This window comes from Toxotes jaculatrix, chromosome 19, assembly GCF_017976425.1.
Source record: "Toxotes jaculatrix isolate fToxJac2 chromosome 19, fToxJac2.pri, whole genome shotgun sequence".
NCBI lineage: Eukaryota > Metazoa > Chordata > Actinopteri > Toxotidae > Toxotes > Toxotes jaculatrix.
In genome coordinates, this window is record NC_054412.1 from 7,037,414 (window position 1) to 7,057,946 (window position 20,533).

At 39.8% G+C, this 20,533-nt stretch overlaps 2 protein-coding genes across 2 annotated transcripts in view; one reads left to right on the forward strand and one right to left on the reverse strand.

The window, feature by feature from the left end:
* Positions 1 to 13,146: 13,146 nt before the first annotated feature.
* LOC121199365 (serotriflin-like) lies at positions 13,147 to 18,375 on the reverse strand. The gene is made up of 9 exons (XM_041063971.1): positions 18,238 to 18,375; positions 16,423 to 16,469; positions 16,234 to 16,237; positions 16,010 to 16,110; positions 15,593 to 15,683; positions 14,573 to 14,715; positions 14,361 to 14,455; positions 13,704 to 13,786; positions 13,147 to 13,288 (listed from the first exon to the last, which is right to left on the reverse strand). The coding sequence occupies exons 1-9, from the start codon at positions 18,266 to 18,268 to the stop codon at positions 13,161 to 13,163; spliced, it is 723 nt and encodes a 240-aa protein (XP_040919905.1). The 5' UTR covers positions 18,269 to 18,375; the 3' UTR covers positions 13,147 to 13,160.
* Positions 17,903 to 20,533, forward strand: part of si:dkey-12h9.6 (macoilin) — a 38,777-nt gene continuing 36,146 nt past the window's right edge. Inside the window, exons 1-4 of the mRNA XM_041063972.1 lie at positions 17,903 to 18,145; positions 19,687 to 19,828; positions 19,938 to 20,064; positions 20,259 to 20,382. Coding sequence (XP_040919906.1) covers positions 18,069 to 18,145; positions 19,687 to 19,828; positions 19,938 to 20,064; positions 20,259 to 20,382 — 470 coding nt within the window. The 5' untranslated portion in view covers positions 17,903 to 18,068. The remainder of the gene's footprint in view (positions 18,146 to 19,686; positions 19,829 to 19,937; positions 20,065 to 20,258; positions 20,383 to 20,533) is intronic.

The window sequence follows — 20,533 nt, forward strand, 5'->3', positions numbered from 1 at the left end:
CACGAAGAAAAAACAGCTAAGTATTATTTTATCAGCTCAAATCAGTTTGAATCCAGCCTCCCTGTGAACTTCACATTCCAGGAAGGCCATTAAGAAATTTATCTCAACCCCACCGTAAAGCGCAGATTTGTGGAAAATAAACAAGCCATCAGGCCTAAATGCGCTCCGTCCTTTGTCTCAGATCCCCACGTGCCGTTATGCAACCTACATGACCACACAAAACTCTCTGATGTCCTGCGCTGCGGTGAAACCAGACTGACTGTACACATGATACTCTGTTCACTCGGCCCATCTGTCACAACCGTGATTCCCGCTGCAATGGCGAGATGACTCGGTGAGTGTAAGGGATCAAAGAGTGAAGGAGCTGGATGATAGATGACTACTTTAGCTCACATTAGTTTTTTTTGCGTCAGGACATTCCTGGACAGGAGTTAGTCTGCCACATAAAAGGTCAAACTGAGCCTCATGCATTTTCTTATAATTACATTTTGATGAAGGAAAAAGGAAAAAGTTTTGACTTTTATCTGAGTTGTTCAAAGGTTAGTTCTTATGATGGCAATGTTTAATTTATTTATAGAAATGTCTTACAATGGATACAAGTTTAGCACATACTAACAACTGACAAGCTGTCATTCATTTAACTTCATTAAAGTACATTTTTCTCAGTATATTCACTTGTTATTTTGACTGCCTTGTCTTGTGTGGGAGGTACTGCCTTGCAGCTGATATTTTGCTATGGATATTCCTCTGTGTGGCTGTGTTTGTTCAGCTCTTTCTCATGCAAAGGTCAACTCCACACGCATCATTACTGTGTGCCCCAGCTCCTAACATATTAACTTCTTATCATTTGTAATGAGGACCTGTATGTCTTCACAAGGAATCCTCTTTTCACACCGCATGCTACGGACTTCTGCGCTCGTGTGAAGCTATGTACATGCCTCTTTTTGGTTACTCAGGGGATCAACTCTGCATTCCTCAGTTTGGAGGATCCCTCCATATAGAGATATGTATATGGCTGATTAGAAGCAGAGGCCAGTTGGTGTGGCAGACAAAACCCAGGTCTGCTCGCCTCATTAATCAAAACTGTAAAGCAGCTATGTAACGTCACATACAGCTTTCCACATAAATGTGCGTGAGCTCCACACAGCCTTGCATGTGTAGTATCTTGAATAATCCAGCCAGATTTATGAAGCCTGATTAATAAATTCCTCCTCGAGTGAATGCTGACCTCACCTCGAAGGGAGGCAGTGGAGATACTTTGAAGTCTTCTGTGAAGCCGATGCATCCGTTGGGAAAATGTTTGTTGTTGACGTGTCTGTTTTCAGTCTGTTGCAGGTTCAGAGCAGAGCTGCAGGTTTGTCCTGCCTGTAGAGCTCAGAATGCCCAAAACTGGAAGTTAAAAATATGACGTGTTTGATTATGAAGTGATATTTATCTGGGTCTGTGTGGAGCTGTGAGAGAAGTAAACTCGTGAATAAAATGGGTGTATTGATGTACTTGAGATCTTTTATCTGAACCAACAGACAGACCATGCTTCCATCTGGAGATATTCCAAACAAAATCTGGATTGTGGCGTACAGGTCAATATTTCGGAACATGTATCTCTGATAGATAATTTAGTGGATAACACTTTACTCTGAAGCATTTCACCTGAGAAATGAGCAAGGAATTAGTCCATGACTTTGAATTGTATTCAGATGTGTGGCACACATTACACATTTCCAGCTGCAGTATTTCTGTTTTTCTTGAACTGGCAAGTGTTTCACCGAAGGGTGTTGAAACTCTGGTGCAATGTGACGGCAGGAGCGGAGGTCAGTGTTAGGTGGGTTAAAGAATTCGTCACTCAGTGGCTTGGCTGCGAGGGGATCCGGTCTCTTCTTATTTCAAAGGAACAGAGGGATGAATCGTACGTTGTATGTTATTTCCCCTGATACAAATCTGTTTAATTTTGTATTCATTCTGAAAGTTCTCCCTAAAACAAGTGAGAAACTCCAAGTGGATGAACTCATTTCACTTGTTTACTAAGGAAATAGCATTTAAACAAAGTGGTATAATTTAATTAACATATTTATAATTTTACTGTCTTAATCCCGTGGATATTTTCAAATTCAAAGTCTAAAGTTCTGACTTTGCTTTTCTATGAGCTTTATTTATATATATATATTTTTATTAATACTAAGTAGCGTGTTGAGTTTTCCTCAAGAAGCCAAATCTTGAGGTCCTTGGCCTCAACATTTCATTCTCAACACCCCTGATGCATCATGGGGGCGTGAGCAGGAATGCAGAGGATGATAGTGCATAGACACTCCTCCTTTCCATCCCTGGGCTGCACTCTCACCACACCCCCCTGAACGTACACCGCCCCTTGTTTCCTGTGGCTGGGGCAGAGGGGAACAATTGCACTCCCTGATAAGCCCGCTCGGAGGGAAGCCTATGCAGCCGCGTAATCACCATTTTAGATGCTAGTAATCAAGAACAATCACAAGCTCTCATCATGTTTATGTTGCGGTGGCCTTTTATGCTTTTTAAGTGACAGGCAATTATTTCCCTATATAGCATTCAGCAGTGTTTTACGTCACTTCTGTATGTGCTCGGGTTAAGAAGGCACACATCTGGTTGAACTGTGGAGTTTCAGGTGTGATGGAGGGAAACTAATCAAATAGAGACCAAATAGAAACAGCCAAGAATAAATGATCAAATAAGGTCTCGATAAGAGGAATGCCTCTCTGTCAGTCGGACATTGCCTGTTCATAACATGAACATGCGCCCTTTACACCAGCACCTATGTACTTAAAAGGCTTTGCCCACAACTGCAGATGCTGATAGGCAGCGCTGTTTGAAGACGGCTGACAGCACTCAAATGTTTAACAGGTGTGTGGAGGATTTAGCGCCGTGCCTATCGCGTTACCGTGGGATGTGCCACAGACATCAGTCAAAACAGAGTGCAGACAGAGGAGCGTGCGTACAGGTTGAACACTGTGGGACCAAAGACACATGTGTAAAACGTGATACAGAAAAATTGCTGTTATGCATTTTTCCATGACACCAGGAAGATGTACTGTAACTGACCATCTGAAGCCGCTCGTGCTTTTTAAAGACCTTTTTTTTTTTTTTTTTTAGGGTTAAACATTTAAATAAACTCTGCTTTTAGCCGCAGGGTATGCCATTTGCTTGCAGCTGCATAACTGAATTAAAGATGCACCAAATTTTGAGCATTCACAAAAGATTAGAAGAGAAAGATGTTCTGTGTAGTAATTAGAATTGCATACTTCTTTGATGGCATTAGCTGGCTTCCTGTCAAAGTTTGGCTCCATGACGACTTATTATGTCTCCAAGTACATGTCAGGCTATGCTTACTGTTTACAGCTACAGTATGCTGTCTATTTGAGGGAGTATTGTAACAGGCCAGCTGAAGAGAGACAGTGGAGGGGGGTGAGGGTAGCTCAGTTATTTTGCGGTGTCGTGGGACTTCTTTTATTTACTCACACACAGAGATAAGTCTTTGCTTTACTTTCTAGTTTCCTCAATTACAAAGATAACACGAGCAAGTAGTGGTCCCAGGCCACTGTAAGCATGAAATGTATGATAAAACTCTATTAAATTTTAATTCTGACATTTCTTCAGGTAGAGAGAAGAACAAGAAGCGCTTTCAAACGGCGGCGATGTGTGACAGGTCAAGAGCTAGACTGGATCTCATAATGTCACTGCTAAACTGCATTTTCCTTTTCACTTTTAAATGTCAAGCTGATTGTATGCATAGCAGAGTAATTGTAGGAGTGGAGATACATTTAAGAACACATAGTACCATAGCTGTTTTTTTTTTTTTTTAATTTCCCACTGTCCTTTTCCTCATACGTTTAAATCCACTCAGCCTGAAAGGAACTGCTGTCGTATTATTGTTGGATGAAAGCCTTTGGTAGCCAGCGCTGCAGCTTCCTCTGCAGCACATCCTGATGTCATGCTGCTTTTTAAACGCAGGGCCTCCCTGCAGTGATGTTGTAATTGCTTTATCTAGTGCAGGCTTCTTTAAATGACGCCTAATTGAGGGCCCTCACCGCACCCTTTCCTCATGCAGCAATCAACCTGCCATGTTATCACTGCATCTTAATAAAAACTAAAATGATTGGGCCACAACCCAGGACTTCCCATAGAAATAGGAAAACCAAGGAGGAGGGGGAGGGAAAAAAAAAAAAAAAGAAAGAAAGGCAACCGAGAAAACATCCTGACTTAAACGACATGGGGAGTGGACTTTGAATGCACAGGATGTAGAGAGATTGATGGTTTGAAGTAAGTTGGTGAAATAGAGAAAGGAAAGAGAGAAAATAACTTGTCACGCAAACGGCGGCACAGACCACACAACTGGGAGGAGCTTTGTGTATATGATATAATTAATGAGTCTTGTTAAACCTACAGTATTTGAAATATTTACGCTCTGCAGGATTGCCTGGCATCCAGTAGAAACAAAGGACAGTCATTCAAGTTTCAGCTGTGTAATAGAATGTTGATTAAATCCAATTTACTGATATATTTACTTGCATTCAGTTTTAACTGTTTAAATGTTCGCCCACATGTTAGTTATTATAGGAGGTATGTTAATTACATAAGGACCATTTACTGTATATGACCTTTTACTGTATAAGAGAGACCATGTGTTTGTTCTCCCCTCTTAAAACGTTTCTCATGACAGTTTTACACCTCAAGCCAAATCTTTGATAGCGACACAATAAATTTGGAAAGACACGGTTAATTTCAAATGTAACAAACCATGGTTGGGTTACACAATCAGCTTGATGTGATAATATTTGCAATTTTCTCAGAAGGTATGTGTTTATATATGCGTGCGTGCATGCAGTGTTGGTTTAAGTTCTGCGCTCAGGGAGGCATACTGAAACTTTAACCTTTAAATATTCTGTTGCATACATTCTCAGCCATTATGATTACAGCATCCAGATTTATTATTATCATATGTCAGTGATATTTACTTATTAATCTATGCTCAGTAGATTGAAAGCGAAGTTTTAAAGATAGGATTTTTATACAGGACCTTTATTGAACTTACTGTACATAAAAGTGAAGTTTCTTTGAGTCAAAAGGCAAAGCTTTCGATTTACAAGTGAATCCATGTTACAACCGTCACCTATGGACATGAACTTTGAGGGAAGGCCTAGGAGGCCCCAGGGTGGACCCAGAATACATTGAGACATATACATATATACATATATATATATACATATATATATATATATATATATATATATATACATAGACATACATATCTCATATGGCCTGGGAACGCCTCAGGGTCCCCCAGGAGGATCTGGAAAGTGTTGCTGGGGAGAGGGACGTCTGGACTACCTTGTGTAAACCTGCTGCCACTGCGACCTGACTCTGCATAAGCAGTAGAAAATGGATGGGAGGGATAGATTCATTTTATTGTTGACTGGATCTTCCACTTTTTAAAAAAAGGTTTCAGCTGGAGTGAAACATTTTCGCGTCCTAGGCCTCATCGAATCTCATTCACAAACCTGCAGCGTCAAGAGGAAAAAGGAGAGAGACTTAAGGGAAATAACAGAAAGAACTGACTAAAGACATTAAGCTGCCACACAACTACACAGACACGTTCCAGCTTTTGTAATGCTCAAATTAATATAAATAATGTAATTGATTTTAATATAATTAAAAAAAATTGTATTGCCCTTTTTCCAGTGGACAAATTAAGCCTTTAATTCTTGACCTTAAGAACAAATATCTCATCTCAAGTAAGTAAAAGCAACAATTCAGCAGAAGCCCCCCAGGAATTATATCCTTATTGGGTGATTCTGCCACTGACAGTAACAATGCAGGAATTAGAGTGACCTTCATGTTGTGAGACAGAGAGTTAAAGTGTGGTACTTGACCATCATGTGGTTGCCTATATGGTTAGTGCAGTTCCAAAGAGGGTTGGAAATTTTAATCTTAAATTTAATCTTAATTTTTTATTTAAGACAAACCATAACTCTTTGTATGGCTGGGAACTGCAAGAGTTAAACGAGAAAATAGATGTTTTTATTTTTTTCTTGGTAATTTGGGTGAACCGACCTTTTAAATTACATACATTCATCTATAGAGAACAATGGGAATACTTCACATTCCTATGGTAAACTGCGTAGTAACAGCTGCAGTTGTTTATAATAGAAACATAAATTAGACAGTGATCATGACACTTGTTTACCAAGCTCGGTGTTCCCTGTTGTTTATGACTGTAAAGCTTTCAGTGGTGAGCAGCAGAGATCTCTGATTATGCAAGTATGGACATAATTACCTGCTATGAATCTCTCCCAGGCTCACTCGTTTATGTTCCCCATGAAACTCTGGCATGCCACAGTGAAAATATATATTTTCTCCCTCAGCCAGATGTAGGTGTTTCTCGTGATAAATCATTTTTCTTGTCTGGAACTGATAGCAAGTTATTTGAATAAATCTAGATAAATCTATGAATCCACAAAATCTATTTCGCTTTTAATCCTATTGTAGCTCCAGGGGTTGTTGGACAACTACTACTGATTTATCACATAATGCAATCTAGGCTTTAGCATTAAGAGCGAACACCTGAATTGAAATTGGGGGAATAAAAATGAAAATTATTAAGTACAGATCAAATATCCGCAAGTATCACTCCTCCTGTTTTATCGAGGATACTTTGGGAGCTGGCTTGTGTTGGCTTGGGGGAGCTGTGTGTCCCAGAATGCATTACACGCCAACCAGAGCCAATGGCCGCAATTTTGAGCCAGGCTTAGGGCTGTTATTATATTGCTTCATTCATTTTCTTTTTTTTTTATGACAAGATAGCAACCATTTTGGTCAGCTTGTCGAAATAATAATAACAATAACACTAATAATAATAAGAAAAAATAAGGATAGTAAGAATGATGACAATGACAGCGTTTGGAGATGTGAGGACCCACCTGCCAGGTAAGACCGGCGGTCATTTGAGCAGCTGGGCTCCCAAGATGACCAGCCGGTCAATGTGCGTCATCATTCTGGAAGAACAGTCTTATCTCAGCAAGCCCTTTAGGCAACTAATTTCCCAGTGGCTCTGTCCGTAGCATTTTCATATATAATTCCTTTTGGAAGATATAATTTTTTTAATTGACAAAATACTTAATCAGATATTTCTAACTCACTCTTAACGTGCAGATTTCTACATGAGTGCATAAATGAATAAAACAAATTGTGAAGTATAATATCATTGAAGGTTATCATACTTGTGATGATACAGTAACCAGCTAGTGGTTGCTAAAAACGTAACAAGGACTTTACATGCAGACTTAGTGAAGGATTTACAACTAGCTGGTGCAACCCAGTCCTGAACCTCTTTCCAGGAAGACCTGATCTTTCGAACTATCGTCTCTCATGTCACATAACTGCTGTACTAGGAATGCATCGGCTGCCGCTGAAATAATGAACCGTGAGTGATTGACCCTTGCATGACCAAGCCATTCCTGAGTGAAGCATATGGATTTGGTCCCTGCATCTGTCTGACACCGGCTAATGGCAAACAGATTTACCAGGATGAGAAAAAGGAATGCTCTCCTGGTCTTCTGTGTAAATGTCAGGCCCGGCAAACGTCTGTGTCAGATTACTGTGGCAGCAGCGATAAGCAGATGTAAAGACCCGTGGGGCTTATTTATTATTAAGGCCAAGAGTGGGGAAAAATAGCCAGAGAAACTGCAGTGAGAACAGCACTCTGGAGAAAATAATGCGCAGCTCTCATGCAACATTTGTTAGGGTGTTAGGCTTCCCTCATGTTACAACATACCAAGATGGACAGTTCATGAATTTTTCCCAGACAGCAATTTTAAGGAATTTCATACAGAAATATATTTCAGGAAAATGCGTAGTATGAGAGTTGACGTGGAAGTTTGCATAAGGGATAGAAACCATTTCTGATCCTTTGAAAAAAAACGAAGGCGTCTCTGCACAGTTTCTGAACAGAAATCTATTTGATTATGAGCACAGTAATAATAGATCTTGTTGACTTGACATTGCAGTATGTTGGTGAATGACATGCACTCTATCCCAGGGGTGTGACAGTACATCACGGCACAATATACTGTGACACAAAAATGTGAGTCATGACATTCTGCATCCTTTGTTGGCATGGTAATGTTAATATTACCCCAAAACACTTTCTTAAGACAGTCTATCACCAGTCGCATTACCACAGGTTCCCAGATAGTTATAGATAATTAACATTAAGAGTAGTTACATCACTGTACAGATTCAGTGTTTTTGAAACAAACCCGGGGGCAATCTGAAGACTCTATCTCCCAGAATATGTTTTTATTTTAGTCTCAATAGGGTGATTTGTTACTGTACAGTTTCATTTAGAAACACAATTCCTCCTTCAGCCTCTGGCAGCAGTCACAGGTGCAGCATGGTTCAGGTCAGAGTTCAACAAATTTGAACTTTCAGTGCACCCCCCCCCCCCAGCTCCACGCATTGCAGGCATTGGCACAGGACCCTTGCAACATGAAACATACACTATAATGTAGGAGGCATGTACAAAAGCTCCTTTTCACAATAATGTAAAAATGGCTTTAGTAACATCTTTACAGCTTGATCTCCACCTAAAAATTGAAAAATGATGACTGTGCTGCTGTGCCCATTCTTCAGTAAGGTTCAGTCCCCTCTGTCAGCACATCTTTGGGGGCCCCAGCTTCATAAGTAACAGAGCCAGGAACTCTTTCATCCCGTCTGCCTTTGCACGTGATAACACACATACATCAAGTTGCACACTGGGGAGCAGGTGCCCATATGCATTTCTGCTAACTTTAGTTTCCACATGGGATACTCTTTAGTACTCTTGTTAGCACTAAAGCAGGTACTGTTATAATGTAGTATTGTGTACTGATTCTTTTTGTTTTATTTTATTCTGACTGAAACATGAACTAGACCTGATCAGTTCTGATTCTCAAAGGAACCGTTTTGTGTTGTTTGCATTTATTAAATACCACCTGGAGAAGGGAAACACTGCAAAGTCTCAGAAGATTCAGGGTTTGAAGGTGTTTGGAAACTGTACTTCCAGACACCTTCGGTATTTGCTCTTTATCTTTATGAAGAACATCTTGTTTGGACATGTTTATCCTCAGTTTAGACACAGATCTGCTTGTGTTTTTTTTTTTATTGCTTGCAACTGAACAGTTTTCAGTACCACTTTCTAATGAGGCATCATCTGTACCATCATTTATAACAACATTATTAGCCAATAAAAAGAATAAACACTGGTTAAACAGACCTGTGGAGAGATAAAAAGATTAAACATAAAATTAAGTGAAAACCAATTCAACAAAGAAATAAATAAGACATGATAAATGATTAAAACGAAACATGTAGCTAATTAACAGGAATCACATTCTTCGGACTTACATCCAAAGTTTGTTCTTTTTAATGTTTTTTTTTAAGACATGGCAAATAACTTTAGTTCTGCAGATAAAACCATTAGTTACAACTCTTGATGCCTTATTAGAAAGTGGTACTTTAGAGGCTGCTTAAAAATGGTAAATTATTTCTCGGGTTCTTGAATCCATTTTTGCTCTTGATTTCATTTTTTTTTTACAGCTGTGGTTGTGTGTGAATGAATGTTTTGCTATACATTGTGTTTAGGATACACCCACATTAACCATTTCCGCTGCTGCAGGCTTCGGACCCCTCTCCAAATGTTTGTTTAATGTACATTTGCTGCAGGAGCATTGAGTGAGAGTAGCTATCAAACAGGCAGCGGCTTGGAGAAAGAACAACACCCGTTTGCTAATGGCTGACATGAACCAGGCCTGTTTTATTTAGCTGGGTATGCTGGGAGAGCTCTGTCTTTGGCCACTGGTTGAACTCGTAGCCATCACGCTCACTCATAAAACTACAACCACAGTCACACTGACAGGCACCTTAGGAAGCAGTGGCGGCACAAAAACCCCGTAGTGAGCACCCATACGATAGGTTATGAGGTTCTTAGGACAATAAAGGGAAGTATGTGGCTACTATAGAACGAGCTACAACACACAGATTAGAAATAAAGTGTTTGCCATGGCTACAGTTCTCCTTCCTTCAGGCCTTTATCAATGAAAGTGATCTGTCAGTGCTTTGGCATGTGTAAAAAGGAGATCTGTTTTCAGTGGGCTTTGGTTCAGATGTTCCCTTGTGCGTGATGAAAGCTTAAGAGGCGAGCTGAGGTGCCTGTTAGCGCGTTTTGTTGTCCTGCATCTACAAGCACTCAATGAAAGGAAGGAAGCTGCTCAACTACATCGCTCTGCCTTCATTAGAGGCCTCTCTGAATGTTTCTGTGGCACTCACCGGACAGGAGCTCACTTCACACAGGTGACACTTCAGTACAGTGTGGACTGGCTGTATGAGCCCTACAGCCCTGATCTGCTAACTAAAGAAAGGGTCATATATCATGTATGGGGAATGTGCTTCCTTCCCATTGGCTCAGAGTAGTAGATGTTAAGAAAAACTTCATCAGGGAGTTTATTGCTTGTAAAATTTTGCCCGAGCTGATATTCTGTCAGAGTTTGGATAAATCTGTCCACATTTCCTCCGTGGTTGGTGAAGAAATGCAATATTCAGTAGGAATAGAAATCCAGTTGTCCTTGTGCAGTAAAACCTTCCCATTTGGTTTTCCATGCAGTTTCGACACAAACATAACTATCACTATCAAAGGCTTGTTGACTCGGTCCTATGGAGTATTTCATCTGGGTTTTAAAGGCGGTTGAACACAGTAAGTCGAGTACAGTTTGCTGCCAGTTTGAAATGGAGTGAGCTCCTTTTTTTTCCTCAGCATCCTGTTTCTAATCCAGAGGGACCCCGATGTGGTGAGATAACAGCTCAGACTAAATGAAATCTCTCTAGTCTGGACAGACTGATATAGCTGATCTCCAAGTGTCCTCCTGCCTTTTTTTCTTGCCATGAAAATGTCTTCTTGTCTGTCTGCCAACTTAGTCCCCTCCCTCTTTCTCTCCTCATCTATCTCTTTATCTTCTTTTTTTCACACTTTTTGTCTCCCTCTTCTCTAACACAGTTTCATTAAAAGAAATAGCAAGGGAATTGTCTCCTCTGCACTTGATTATTTTCTACAATTCTAACTCTACCTCTAATGAGGTAACTACACAGCACGAGCCAGTCTTTTGCTGCAGAAAAGTCAGGATTCACCGGGTCATGTCGTTGATTAATATAAAACCTACAACAGCTTGAACAATGCAGAACATGCCCGTTGTCATCATTTTTCCTATATTACACAATCTGCTGTTGAGGAAGACAAACTGACGCCACAGTCATAAACATTTTTTGGCCCTGGGACTAACTGTTGAGGCTCGCTGCTGGAGTTGATAAGCCCCACAGGATGGCACGGCCGCGCTTATCGAACTTGGCCAAGCTGGAGGACCTCTGCTATCGCTGGACCCACTGGCAGAGGAAAAACTCATCCCCTTATCTCCCCTCTGCTGGGGGAATAACACTCCTTCCATCTCCCCTGTCCACTCGCTTCAGGTGGTTCTCTCATCTGTCTCCGTAGTTAACCTCATGGGGATTGCAGTGACTGAGCTGAAACAAGGGGCCTTTAAGTTTGTGTGCTGTGGAGAGGCTCTTTTGGCAGGCAGACAAGATTACAGAAATTCAGCCCAAGTGTTTATTTTTATTGAAAGAAGTTTGTTATCACATGGAAAGGGAGCTAATTCCAACACAATAGCAGTGCTTGTGGCAATAGGTTAACTATTGCCGTCTTATGTTGAAGTTAGAGTGGATTATTTAATGAGCCAGAATGAAAACAACCTCTTTTCAGTGCAGAGTGGAAACCAGAGACAGACAGGCGTGTAGCAGAAACAAAACCCCAACAAGAATAAAATCCAGTCTGGATGAATTCCAACCAGCCGAGCCTGTAGATTCATCTGTGCTTCTCAAATGTAGACTAGACTGTGTGAGTCTAACTCACACAAACACAGCCTCATTTGAACCAGGAGCCTGCTGTGCAGCCAGAACATGTGTGGTTGACCCCTGTAGAGAGGCACACTCGCTCAGCCTCAGATGTGGGTATGTGGGAGCATCTTTCCTACTCTTCTCTGAGCAGATAAAGTGAAAGCATGCAGTCTGAAAGTAAAGTCTGCCTTGATGAAGGGCGTCCTGCTAGTCGTGGAGGGAAGATTCTGTTAGAGAGAACAACAACTTCAAACATCCAAAGCCTTGTGTTTTGTTTCCAAGCAACAATAACAATATGCATTGTTTTTAATAAGTGCTCCATATTTAAAGACTTTTTACATTGTAATTTCCTATTTTTTTGGGGTAAATATGTCGTAATTTTTAGATACCGTCATGTTGCACCTAATTTTATTGTAATATCAGCAGTGTAACACTGTAAAATAAGGCACTGTTGCTGTATTAGAATTACAAAAAGAAGAAGTTGATTTTAGACATTTGGTCAACTTTGAGGCAATCAGTGTCTTCGAAAATCTTATGTAACAGGAAGTTACCTTTTCCAGCTTCCAGTGGAAGTCTGGCAGCTCAGATTAGTGCAACCAACATCCTCCACTGCTCCAAAAATTAACCTGGTATAATTAGTGTATTGTGGATTAAAAACATTTCTCAGTTGACACTCAAATTGCTGCACAATGCAAAATACCACAGGGAGTTAGGATTCAGTATCGGGAGATACGGGATATAATCCATAAAGACACATGGAGTTGACATTATTATCAGTAGTCTGTATTGTGAGCCGCGGTCAACAGGTGTGGTCTCAAACTGTGTCTGTTTCTTGGCTCAGCTTTGGGAACTCTTTGTGGAATTAACTTTTCCTCTCCTCTTCTGCCAAATCCACCCTGTCAAGTGTGTTCTCCTTCCTCTTTAGTGAGTTTACACCTCTCATACAGTGAAAGGGCTCCTGCCTAGTTGCCTTCTGTGTTTGCCCAGAGAGGGGTAGTGTGCCAAAGTAAATTTCCTCCTTAATGTCTGCTGTTTACTGAGCAGGTCAAAGTGCTTCAAGTATCAGCGGGGCACACTTATTTGTTTCCTAACTGCACAAAAATGTGACATTTTTGGTTTTAGGTGAGTAAGTTGAGGATACACAACAAGCTTTCAAGATGAGTCTCTTTATTGAAGCCGACTGATGAGTCAGAGCCCATGGGGACATGTGGCATTTAAACAATCTGATTGGTGCACTTGCAGGAGGCAGGACACCATGAGGCCACGTCCTTGTTGCTGCAGCCCCACTGCTGCTTCAGTTCAGGACAGTTACTGTACTGGTCAGCGTAGGGACAGGGGTTGGCTGGGAGAGAAATAGAAAATTAATGGATGCATAACTCATCAACTTATAGCTTGTATGTATTTTCAGTGTATTATTCTTTGCCTTTTGACTTGATTTGGTGTCATTTTATCGACAGCAATGAATTCGTTTGGTGGTAAAATGATGCATTATTGTGGATGTAATGATGCTCTTTATCAAAAACTACAGCGCAAACATGTTTTAACTTTGTTTACTTCATTTATACTAGTCTGATTTAACTCATAGTGTCAGCTACACTAAAACGAAAACTCTGATGAGCACATTTCACTGCAGCCCGGCCTGTGATAAAATAATTCATGCATATTCTGTACAGGCCGACTTAAACTCCAATGTGCCACGCTCATTCACAACAGTAGATGAGGAAATTATATCTTCCAGCTCTGTATTTGTCACTTACTGCACAGTTTGTTGTCACAGTCGTTGGGGCAGTCAGCACAGGCGGGTCCTGACTTGTAGGGGCGAGCGTATTGGTAGTTTCCACTGTAATTTAGGCCAGATCATCAAATATTAAACACAACAGCATAAAGACTGACTCTGAACATCATCCCAAACATGTCACGGATATGCTCTGAGAAGGCAAAGCACTTCTGAATTGCTATTTAATAACCACTCAGCAGGGCACAGAATGAAATTAGATGCAACATGTTTTCTCCTCATTACTACATGTATTACAGCTCTGTTGTTGCATGCACTTTATTTTTCATCTTTTAGGAATTATAGCTAAACTGCAAAGTGCTTCTAATGATGTTTTTGACATTACTTGTATAGGAATAGAACCTTGAATAGACAATCACGGTCTGAAATGTACAAAAACTATGACACTTTAATTACAAAAAGAAAAATAGATACTTTCACTCCTTTTTCTCTGTTTACATTTTTAAATTTAGTATTGCGTAACAGGACTAAATCTATCAAATGCCCTGGATTCCTTTATCTCAATGTACATTTAAAGCAGTCTATAATAAATTTTTTTTATCAAGAAAAGACACATATATACAGTATAAACACATAAATGTGTGTGTGTGTGTGTGTGTGAGAAATATTTTTTTCATACGGTGGACAGTAGTGGCAGACGTAGAAGTACTTGTATGCAGAGTTGGGACAGTAGGCCATGGCACAGCCAATCTGGTTGGACCTGTACCAAACAACCTGATCAGGGAGACAAAATATAAAAACACAAGGAGCTCAGTGCATAAATCCACAATCAGATGGTAAATGTTTATATGCATAGGTGAATTAGACTGTGTAAAGTGAAACTAACTGCACCTGTGTGAAATGTCCGACCACTCCTCCGTTGATAGATCCCACTCCGTAGCGCCAGTCCTTCACCTCGTCGTACCAGGCCTGGATAGCACTGCTCCATGTGTCCCTGTAGCTGGACATGTACAGGTTCTCTCCACAACCGCTAGCTGCAGTCAAAAAAAAAAAAAAAAAGGAGTAATAGAGAAACTTCAGTGTTCCTGAAATCAAAAAACCACAGTGCTCAATTCACCATCACACATCAAAGGAAATTAATCAGCTGCATGCTGCAAACTTAATCACTCCTTCTAGATCACTGATAGTTTGATTTTTTTAGTCTGATATTTTGTAAAATACAGAACAAATCCAAAATCATAAATCACAATGAAATAAAATTACATCTACTTAAGTAAGACAAAGAAACCAGTAGTACAAAAACAAATGACAAGCACGCGCTAATGCTGAATTAAGAAATAACATTTCTTTTTGTTCTCCCACAAAAAAAATAAACCCTACAGTCCTTTAACCCACAGCACAGATAATTAGTCCACATCTGTCAGTCAAAAGATAAATACAAACACAATTGAGTTAACTCAGTTGTGTATTAACTATTTCCATTTTATGTCATATGACTTTCCAGTTGTACTTTTTTAGTTTTCTGGACCCAGATACAAGACACAAGACCCATGACACACTAAACGGCCACTTTATGAGGTATACCTGTAAAATCTCATGTAATCCAATACAATACATCTAATTTCATTAGCCTGGACTTCAGAGTTTTAATGTCACACGATGCTGTTTCAGATGATTTTATGCTTGTTACTACACTAACAAGACTAAACAACTAAAAAAATAGATTATTTGCAATTTCTATCGTAACATTGTGAATAAATTCTGTATCAGTAAAAGGTTTTAAATAACACACTGTTTCTTGCTAACCCTATGTACATATGAAGTGACAGTGTGGCTGCCTTTTGTAGTGGTGGTATATGTGGTATATAGTTGAAAAAAAAAAAACGAAGAGAGGTGTTATAATGAACTTACTGCTGATCTCTCTGTAGTTGGCAGGGCTGTGCCTCATGGAGCAGGTGTTGGCCCATCTCTGAGCATTGGCTTCTGCCTCCCTGTTCCAGCTCTGTGGGGGAGCAGAGGAGAGAGCTGCCTTTAAACCAGCACATGTAGACCACCACAGTATGTGCACAATATAATCTCAAAGTGTAGTGGTGTGTGCTTGTCTGTAAAATCAGTTTATTCTCCACTGATATGCTGCATGAGCCAGCATGTGAAATATCAAATCAAGCACTTTTAAGATGGATCAGTGAACATACCATGCATGATCAGAGTTAAATGTTTGTCACCTACGTCCAGTGAAGGACACCATGCTTGCATGAAATTATTATTTCATATTAATACACATAGCATTTAATTTTTTAATTTTTAATTTTTTTATTTTTTTTTTACCATTTTCAACATGTTGCTAGCAGTGGGCAGAACACCTCTCCTCAGGGCATTGTGCTTGTCTACAATCTCACTTGGGTCTGAGGAGGAGGTCAGAGCAATGCCTAAAAAGTGAGAAAGAAAGAAAAAAGAGATTGAGAACATTTTTTGGAAATATTGAAAGAATAAAAGCTGCTACTGAATCTCAGTGAAGATTTATGTATGAATAACAATACAAACTCACTCACCCTCCTTCAGGTTATGATTTTCAGAAATTAGAGAGGAAATAGAGGTTAATTTATTGCACATTCAAACTAAAAATGCACAAATATCTGTTGAGAAAAAGCCAGATTTCTAAAATTACAAAACAAGAATATACCTCATTATTTGCTCCACAATTAAACTGCCCATTAGAGATGACATTTCTCTTTACTTACTGCCAAGGTCTCCACATCCTCTGCCAAGGTGCCAGGCACCTGAAGAGCTGCACAGAGGCCAAAGGCACACAGGAAGGTGAACGTATACATGCTGTCAGTCTAGGACTGTCAACCTGAGAGCCACGGGAGTGCTTTATATACTCAAGACCACTCTTAAGTGTGAGAATTGAACACACAATCTCAAGGGCATACCAGTTTACCAGATAGTCATCAAACTGAAGATAGCACTTAGTTAGAATGGCAGCTGTGTGAAATCCTTGAAAGCTGCAGGGCTGTGTGTACATTATACATGTGTGATAAAGGTGCATCAGGTATGTCCTATATATTCTCCTCCTGGCAAGGTTACGAAGAGAAGGTGGGTAATATCAAAAAGAACATGGTATCTAAGTTAAACATTGATAACACAGAAATAAGATTAAAAAGTTAAACTAATATTCAGAACATTCAGTGTCCTTGACAGCTGTTTGAGATTTTTTTTTCTCTACAGAGGTGACAACCTGAGGTGCAGGATCATTTTGTGGTTGGAAATCTCAAAATGAGGCAAAGATAATATGTGAAATTATAATTACGTCGACAATTTATTCTGAAACCCCCCCCCCAAAAAAACTCCAAGACATAAGCAAACCATATCATGAGCGATGTTCCACCAACATAAAGCTGATGATGATAAGTGTTATCATCTTAATGTTCAGCCCATTCAACTTTAAATTTCAGCTTCAGCAGTGTGGCAATTTTTATTATTTGTTTAAGTGTATAATTAAAACAAAAACAAATTACCAGGAGTGGATTATTCTGATGAAATAAAGTAAAATAGCGATTGTCCTCAAAGGGGAATTTGTTTAGTAGACAGTTGAAACACAGAGCGTGCACAGAGTTTAACATAAAACATCCATTAAACATGCAATAAAAAATATGTAAACATATGCTAATAACCCCACGCAACCACAGAGCACATATACCACGGTATCACAGTATACATCAGGTGATGTACTGTACTGTGAAACTTGTAAAAGAGACAGGAAATGACCATAAAGAGACACAAAACGACCAAAAATAAATGTAGTGACACGCACAATAACCACAAACTGGCGCAAATGAAATCGAAACGAAGGTGCATGCTCGGAGAAGGGGCGGCTCACAGAGGTGCGTTGTGCAGGTGTGCGATTCAGCCACACTTTGACATCTGGGTATGATCAGCTTTTGCCACCACTGATCACAAACTGCACCTCGGTCATAAATGTTCATAGCTTTTATTGTTGCATTCGTTATATGTCCACCATGTATTATTTTTTTTTCATACTGTGTCTGTGGCGCTGTTGGTTCTGTTATTAATTAATTAATACAGCACAGATTTAGTGCAGTGTGTTCATCTGCTCCCCTCCTGCGATGAACACTTGTAGGTACAACCTCCACTGAGCATGCGCACAGCCGCTGGTCGCCTATATTTGTTCGCAGACATCATCACAGGTTGAACTGAGCATCTTCTCCCACAAAGAGGCAGTTCGCTCTCTCTTTCAGTCTTTTATTTATTTATTTATTTGCGCTCCCTCTCTCTCTCTCTCTCTCTCTGTGTGTTTTTGTTTTGTCCTTCGCTGCCGCAGCTGCGGTGTCAAACACAACATCACGGAGGGAGCAGAAGCCATAAGATGAAGAAACGCTATGTGGACGCGAACAGGCTACGGAAAATGAAAAAACTGAAAATAACGGAGAAGCTGTCTGAGAGGTAGCTAAGCGTCGCCTCGCGGAGGCTGGGTGTTTTTTTTTTTCCGTGTCTGTGTGTGTTGTGGTCTTTGTGTGAAATTTCATTCCGCTCACCTGTCTGCCTCTCACATCCCCGTCGCCTCATCCGCGTCTGGGGTTTTATTTATCGGCCAGTGTTTAAACAAAGGCGTCAATGCGGCTGAATTAAAGAGGCCGGTAGAGGAGCAGAAATGTTGCCGAGTTACTTCAGCCTGCATTGTTTACAGGAAGACAGAAATCAGCAGCTGTGCAAGTTAACGTCGGCCTGCTTTCACACTGTCTCCTCTGTCCTACGGCCAAATTATACCACACTTTGCACAATATGAGGGTCTCGAAAAAAATATTAATAACTGTATTTTCCTGCCAGGCTGAAGCAAAGCTGCTCATCATGCACATAAGAGGCGTCATTTGAAGGCGTCTAGACGGAGTCCAGACAAGAAAAGACCGTCACAGGAGAAAGAAACCACTTGTTTTATTGTGCATTGTTTCACACGAGGGAGACAATAACAATGTGGAAAATAACACTTTCCAAAAGCAATGTGGAAAATTTAAACTGTCTTATTTTAAGGTATTTTACTTGGATTTGCAAGAAGTTAAATGAGATATAGTTCACCTTTTGTTGAGAATTAACTTGCATGTTGTTGGAAGCCATAAAAATGCCTTTCTGATTAAATACATTATCAGTGGCAGTATAAGGCACATTTTAGCTTGTGATAGGAATTTAAGATGTTTTCTCATCTTTTTCTCTTAAATATGAAAAATTGCTTTTTGTTGTTGTTGTGGAATAATTTGTATATTTGGCAGTTGTGTTTAAAATACCAATCAGATAAATTAAAATACACCCTTTCAGTGACAATACAAAGCTAATTTGAACTTGTAGCAGGAATTTAAGATGCTTTGATTGTTCCTCTCTGTCCCACTTCATGCTTCAAGATTAAATGATTTATAAAAAATAATTGTGAAATAACTTGCATATTTTTCAGCTACAATAAATAATACCTGTGCGAAAATTAAACAATAAAAACCCATCAGTTAGTGTTATTAAAAGGCAGATTTGGGTTTTTAATGTGTAATAGGATGCTGTGGTTCTCCCTCTCTCCTCCAGATGAAATATTGCCATGGTTACCAAACAAAGAAGGGGTGATGTGTTAGCAGCCTATGGATGAGCAGAACAAAGGAGGAAACCACAGCTCCTGTTTGGAGCGTGGTTGCCTAATAAAATGAATGAGGGAACAGTCATTGTTCTTTAGTGCCTCTACTTAAAAGGATAGACTCCATTTTTAAGATGCAGCTGCTCGATTATAGGGTTAGCACTTTGTATCCGATCTGAAGTGTTTTATTAGCTTATGTGTGTGTTTAATGCCTTGCCTTTAGTGCAACTGAAATGTCTGTATTTACAAGAATCAGAGGCCTGAATACAAATTTGTTTCACATTTGTCCAAACTGATATTGATATTTGACATTTAAAAGACATTTAAAAGCCATATTAATGGATTTTATGTAATGTGTGTGTGTTTTTTCCAGTGCATACACCTTTCTGAAGTTTATGATGATGTGGACACTGGTGCTGCTGGCAGATTTCATCCTTGAATTCAGACTGGAGTACCTATGGCCATGCTGGCTCTTCTTTGGCAGTGTATACACCACTTTCCACTGCCACGGATTGGTGAGAACCCCCCTGCTGTGGGATTTCATGTGGTGTGCTGTGCTCCAGATGATCAGAATTCCACAGAATAAATTCAGTGCACTTAAATTCATGTTTTCTCTGTTTGCAGGTTATTTGTGTTGTTTTTGTTTGTGCTGCCTTCACTCTTGACATCTTTTGTTTGATTTTTGTTCCTTTGCACTGGCTATTCTTTGTGGCAAGCACCTATGTATTATTCAATTACATATGGCACACAGGTGAGTATGTGGATTGTTTGTTTCTTTTGTGTTGTTATAACAGAATATGCCAAACTCAAAACTTAAGTTTTGTTTGTAATGGAAATGCTTCTTTTTAGTGAGCTACTCAAAATGTAATCGAATCAGCAGAGATTTTATTTGAATAAATATTACAGGGGACTCTTTTTCCTCATCTATTGAATATTCCTTTTCAGAGAAGGGCATCTGTATATCGACGGTGTCCCTGTGGATTCTGCTTGTGTACACAGAGGCTTCACTCCGACTGAAAGACCTTAAAACCTCTCACGCCAACCTGTCTCATCTTTTTGCTGCGCACTGGTATGTTCATTTGATAAAAATCACCCATTAATGCCTTCAGCAGAAGTAAAATTAATTCACTAAATTAATAATTCTTTGGCAAATTAATTGAGCTGTCATAAAAGGCATTGGTATTAAAGTTTTATGAATCTTGTGTGTGACATCATGAATC